General features: G+C 39.7%; 1 protein-coding gene across 1 annotated transcript; it reads right to left on the bottom strand.

The window, feature by feature from the left end:
- Positions 1 to 539: 539 nt before the first annotated feature.
- LOC100991180 (large ribosomal subunit protein uL14-like) lies at positions 540 to 1,527 on the bottom strand. The gene has a single exon (XM_014344072.3). It carries the CDS (start codon positions 1,081 to 1,083, stop codon positions 742 to 744), a length of 342 nt encoding a protein of 113 aa, XP_014199558.1. The 5' UTR covers positions 1,084 to 1,527; the 3' UTR covers positions 540 to 741.
- Between the last annotated feature and the right edge of the window lie 4,457 nt (positions 1,528 to 5,984).

Genomic DNA, 5,984 nt, shown 5'->3' with positions numbered 1-5,984 from the left:
GCACTTGGGTAAAAAATGTAGTTTAACTGATCCCAATAGCTCATCTCTTTTCCCTGCTATATTTGCACTCTACTGTTAAATTACATTTCCTCAAATACTGTTTTCCTCACATCAAAAACTTTCAGTGGCATCCTTCTGGAGCCTTTCTTATTCAGGATTCCTTGACAATTGGGCCCTTATCAACACCTTCCTCTTATGTCCTAAGTGAACCTTCCATTCCAGGCAAACTGGCCTACTTGTTCCATTTTTTATTCTAAATGTAATAGTCATAATAAATAATTTTACAATACTGTATTAGTAGTTCTACTAGATAGCAAAATAGTTGATTAGTGAAACGTTAACAAAGATTGGTTTATCTTTTTGAAGGATCTATCCTTGATATCTTATGATACACATCTGTGGATTCTGGAGCTAAGCTAACTGGATTCAGTTCTTGGATCTGCCACTTAGGAACCTGGGCAAGTTGCCTTGTTTCCCTATCTGTAAAATGGGCTGACAATAATGCTTATCTCACAGGGTTGCTGTGCAACTTACAATAGTCCCTGGAATATAGTAAACACTAGGTAATTAGCGATTATCATTTCCTTTATGAATGCATAAAGGCCATATTTTTTGGGGGGGGTTTGTTTCGTTTTGGGAACAAATACTTTTAATTGGCTTAAAGTTTTTCATTTTTATTTTTATTAAAAAAATAATCCTGGAGAATCATGCAATGCTTCTAGCATTGGACACAATCTGGGATCACAAGTCTACACGCTTCTTTGCTACCAGTCCTGTAATGGCAGAACTTTTCATCTCACCTTTATTGTTTGCTATGACCCCTGCATTATCTTCAAAATAAGGAAACATGCCACCTTTTCTCCAGTATGACTTCTGTTGTGAAATGACCACTGCTGAAGATACCCTTTTTCTGAGCTCTGGTTTGCCTTTCTTGACTGTGGTCATCACCATGTCACCCACATCAGCAGCGGGAAGTCTGTTCAGCCGTCCCTTGATCCCCTTCGTGGAGATGATATACAGGTTTTTGGCTCCGGTGTTGTCAGCACAGTTGACCGCAGCTCCTACCGGGAGACTCAGGGACATTCGGAATTTTGCACCAGAGGATCCACCACGTCCTCGTGTCGCGTCAACATCTTTTTTTTTTTTTTTTTTTTTGAGGCAGAGTTTCACTCTTGTTGCCCAGGCTGGAATGTAATGGCGTGATCTCGGCTCAATGCAACCTCCGCCTCCCCTGTTCAAACAATTCTCCTGCCTCAGCCTCCTGAGTAGCTGGGATTATAGGCACCTGCCACCATGACCAGCTATTTGTGTGTGTGTGTGCATTTTTAGTAGAGACGGGGTTTCACCACGTAGGCCAGGCTGGTCCTGAACTCCTGACCTTAGGTGGTCCACCCGCCTCAGCCTCCCAAAGTGCTGGGATTACAGGCTTAAGCCATTGCGCCTGGCCCACTTCAACACCTTGAACGATGGAAAGTAAAGGCCATATATTGATGTGTAGTGTAAATAATGTTATCATGTCTATTGGTATGCTAGCCAAAGTGATGTACCCCCAATGCATGTCTAATAGTTTGATCTGAATATTTTCTGAGCATATCATTAACCATTCTTTCTTTACGTAAGCATTATACACACACACACACACACACACACACACACATATATTTAATGAGAGACCTAGCATGATTCTGGAAACCTAAAAATTCCTATAAGATGCAAAACTTCAGTATACACACTATTCTCACATCAGTAAAGGTCTCCATGTGGCCAGGGTTATCAAGTTTCTGAAGTTCAGTATTCAACTTATTCATCATTAATTACAACGTGGCTCTGATCAACTTGGGGAAAACTACAAAAAGCAATTAAGAAAAAATCAGAACCAAGAATTAAAGACAAGCTCTCTTTCTACTTTTTATCTTTTTCCAGAGTTTCGATGTTTTCACTGTAGCTCCGCATGGATGGGTTGGAAGGTAGAGCAAACCATAAGTAATTTCTTTTGAAATGGGAGGACCAAGGAGGGGAGGAAGACGACATTTCTCCCAAAATCTGTGCCTTTCCTATAGAGTTACTGTTGTTTCTCTGTTCTTTCCCCTTTTCCGCCTGGGTGGTCTCTCTCCCATGAGTAATGGTAACAGCAAGAAAAGCCACGGAAGTAACAATGTGAATATGTAACCACATGACTTTATTGCCTGTTATATAGGTTCCAGATAACCGTTTTATTTTGTAACTCAAATTCTTTCCTTTCCCAGTCTCCCCTGTGCGGTATCAAACTCTCCCCAACTCCTCTTTCAACCACCACCCTCTTAAGCTGAGCTAGTAGAACAAGTGAGGATCTGCCTGTAATTACTGCTTAATTCATTTGCATGTGGATGTTCTCATTATAATGTCATTAGCATGGGGAGGGAGTCTGGTTGCCAGAGCAACCAGGAGTGGGGCAGGTGCAGTTCAGCCTCAATTGGATTCTCTGCTCAGTTTGGTCAAACTCCACCTGTATTCCTGGCTCTTATCACTCTTGCGGCTGCCAAAATGAAAACATTCCGCAGTTACCCTCTTTATTTTGGCCGTGTCTCCAGAATTTCTTGGTAACGTGTACAGTTCAGCTTGATTTTGCTAATAATCCCTTTTATTTTAACTAGCCATGCTCAGAGACTTTTTTCCCTCATCTTTGCTGTCCAATATGGTAGCCACTTACCATATGTGGTTACTGAGCACTCAAAATAAGATTAGTGTGAATTCAGATGTCCTATAAGTGTAATATAAACAAAGGTCCTCAAATACTTAATATAAAAAATGTAAAATATCTCCTTGATAACTTCATTAATCTTAAGTCTATGTTAAAATGGGAATATTTTGGATATATGGGGTAAAATAAAATATATTATTAAAGTTAATTTCTCCTGGTTCTTTTTACTTTTTAAATATGGGTGCTAAAACGTTTAAGCTTACAAATGTGGCTTACGTATATGTTACACATTATATTCTTACAGACAGCACTGTCCTAGATCATTAATTCCTCTTGCCAATCTCTCCTATGATCAGTACTCCCATCTTAATCCACATAGACATTTTCAATAGCTGTCATCCTCTGCAGAGCCTCCACAGCTCATTCTTTCCGGATTGCCTTGCAATTTGCTTATTTCAGCCATCATTTCATAAAGACTCTTAGAGGTTACGAAATTCGATTTTCCTATCAACACAGGAATTCCCTCATACAACGGTGCTAATAGATGGTTAACCAGAGCTGGGGGCCACTACTTAACAGAACAGCAGATACAGAAAAACTCAAATTCTAAGACAGTTTTTCCTTATATTGACAAGAAATCTGCTGTTTTTATAAAGTTACCTGCTGGCTGGGTGCGGTGGCACATGCCTGTAGTCTCAGCTACTCTGTGAAGCAAGAGGATCCCTTGAGCCCAGGAGTTCAAGACCACCTTGGACAAGAGAGTGAGACCCTGTCTCAAAAAATGAATAAATAAACAAATTTTTTTTAAAAGCTACCTGCTGCTTTTAGTTCTGCCCTTGGAACAAAATTGAGTGAGGGTGCTCCTCTTCCAGAAGACAACTCTCCCTTCACTGGGGGACTGCCGTCATGGTCTGCCAAGCTTTGCTTCTCTCTGTTAAATATTACCCACTCCCCTCAACAGTTTCTCATAAGACATGGCCTCGAGGCTCAACCATTCTTGTGGCCCTCCCCCAGATTTTTGTCATTTGTCAATGTCTCTGTAAAAATGTGGACTCCGGAAGTGGAGCCCCAGCTACAGTTGTGGAGCTACCGTGGACCATCCCCTCTCTCCATCTGGACACTAGGGTTTGGTTTAGTGAACCTAAAACTGCATTTGATTTATCATCTTCTCTATCCTGTTGTTGAAACATGTTGAGCTTTTCATCCACTAAACTTAGCAGATCTTTTCTCACATCAACTGATATAAAATCACAGCTTCTTTATCATCGACTTATATAATTGACCTTCTAAAAATATAAATCCAGGACTTTATGTTTATCTTAGTAAAATTTCACTTTGGGGCTTTATTCTACTCTTCCAGTGCATGAAGAGAATTTGAAGTCTGGTTCTTGCTCAGTGAATTAGCTATTCTTCTCAGTTGTGTACCAAAGATATGATAAACATGCTTTTGATGTCCTCTTAGTCACTGATAAGTGTGTTGAACTAGACAGAACCATCTTGCCCATTAAGATATGAGAGATATTGTCAACTCTCTTTCTAAAATCAAGATAGATGATGATGTTATCTGATAAACTTATTCCACCAGAAAATAATAGCAGTTAACAACTCTTTATTGGCCTACTATGTGGGCCAATTTTTTGTTTTTTTGTACCAAAGTACGAGTTGAATTTAGTGTGACAATTCTGATGCCTGGATGGGCGCCGTGGCTCACGCCTGTAATTCTGGCACTTTGGGAGGCCAAGGTGGGCAGATAACTTGAGGTCAGGAGTTCCAGACCAGCCTGGTCAACATTGTGAAAACCCATCTCTACTAAAAATACAAAAATTAGCCTGGCGTGGTAGTGCATGCTTGTAATCCCAGCTGCTCCGGAGGCTGAGGCAGGAGAATCACTTGAACCAGGGAGGTGGAGGTTGCAGTGAGCTGAGATCGTGCCACTGCATTCCAGCCTGGGCGACAGAGTGAGACTCCATCTCAAAATTTAAAAAAAAAAAAAATTCTGATGTCTAATAATTACCTTTTCCTTCTCTACATGTTGCCAAGCTGTCTGTTTAATAATCTGTTAGGATTGTTAGGACATTTTCCCAGAGATAATCATTAATCTTACCAGTTTGTAGTTTCTATAGCCTAGCCTTTTCACTCTTCAAATACCAAGATGCCGTTTGTCACTGGCCAGTTTTTTCATATCTTTTTCATTCTCAATGTGTTTTAAAGACGATCAATCATGATTCCACAATTGCACATGTAAGTTGCCTTATTTTCTCGAGAGAGAGCTGGATTGTACTCAGAGATTTATAATCATTTAAGATTTCTCTTTATTTTCATTTTTTTCCTTTCACCCTGGAGAAATTTTTTCTGCTTTAGTCAACACCATAGCCTGGCATCTAACACACTACCCGATTATTGACTGCTTAAGTTTTCGATCTTTTTTCCTTCCTGTTTCTTTTTTTTTTTGAGACGGAGTTTCGCTCTGTTGCCCAGGCTGGAGTGCAGTAGCACGATCTCAGCTCACTGCAACCTCCACCTCCCAGGTTCAAGTGATTATCTTGCCTCAGCCTCCTGAGTAGCTGGGATTACAGGCACCCATCACCACGCCCGGCTAATTTTTGTATTTTTAGTATAGATGGGGTTTCACCATGTTGGCCAGGCTGGCCTCAATCTCCCGACCTTGTGATCTGTCCGCCTCAGCCTCCCAAAGTGCTGGGATTACAGGCATGAGCCACTGCGCCCGGCCTCCTTCCTGTTTCTTATCAGTTAGAAAGTCCATCTCTTCATCTCAGTGAAAAAGAAGAAAAATTAAGTTATATAGGTCTTCTGCCTTCTCTCATTTAATATTAACATTAAAGCATCTTTCTCATCTTTCTAGCCATAATCAACAAATCTGTTCCTCCTTCATTTTCTGAAGACAAAATGTAAATCTAGTTTTATATACATAATTTTCATCAAGGTGATGAAAATAGATTCCAGGAGGCACTTTCAGTTTCTTACAGTGAGTTTACTGATATTAATAGATCATTTGGAGCCTTTGTATAACTGTTTCTCCCCTCTAGTCTGTATTTCCAACTTAAAAAAAATAAAAATGTAGTCGTATTAAATAAAAATTTTAGCAAATTGTTATCAGATTTGGAATAGAAACATCCCATTAAACTTTCAATTTAGGACTGATGGCATTTTTGTAGCTTCTGCAGAAGTATATACTATTTTGATATTAACACATTTTATTAAATGGACTAATTATCGTGGAAAACATTATTCATTTAATTATTTGCTCAGGGTTTGCTCTGCTATCTATATTTCATATATGTAT

This window comes from Pan paniscus, chromosome 13, assembly GCF_029289425.2.
Source record: "Pan paniscus chromosome 13, NHGRI_mPanPan1-v2.0_pri, whole genome shotgun sequence".
In the NCBI taxonomy this organism is placed as follows: Eukaryota; Metazoa; Chordata; class Mammalia; order Primates; family Hominidae; genus Pan; species Pan paniscus.
Note: the sequence above shows the minus strand (reverse complement) of the source record. Positions and strands in the feature narration are given on the sequence as shown.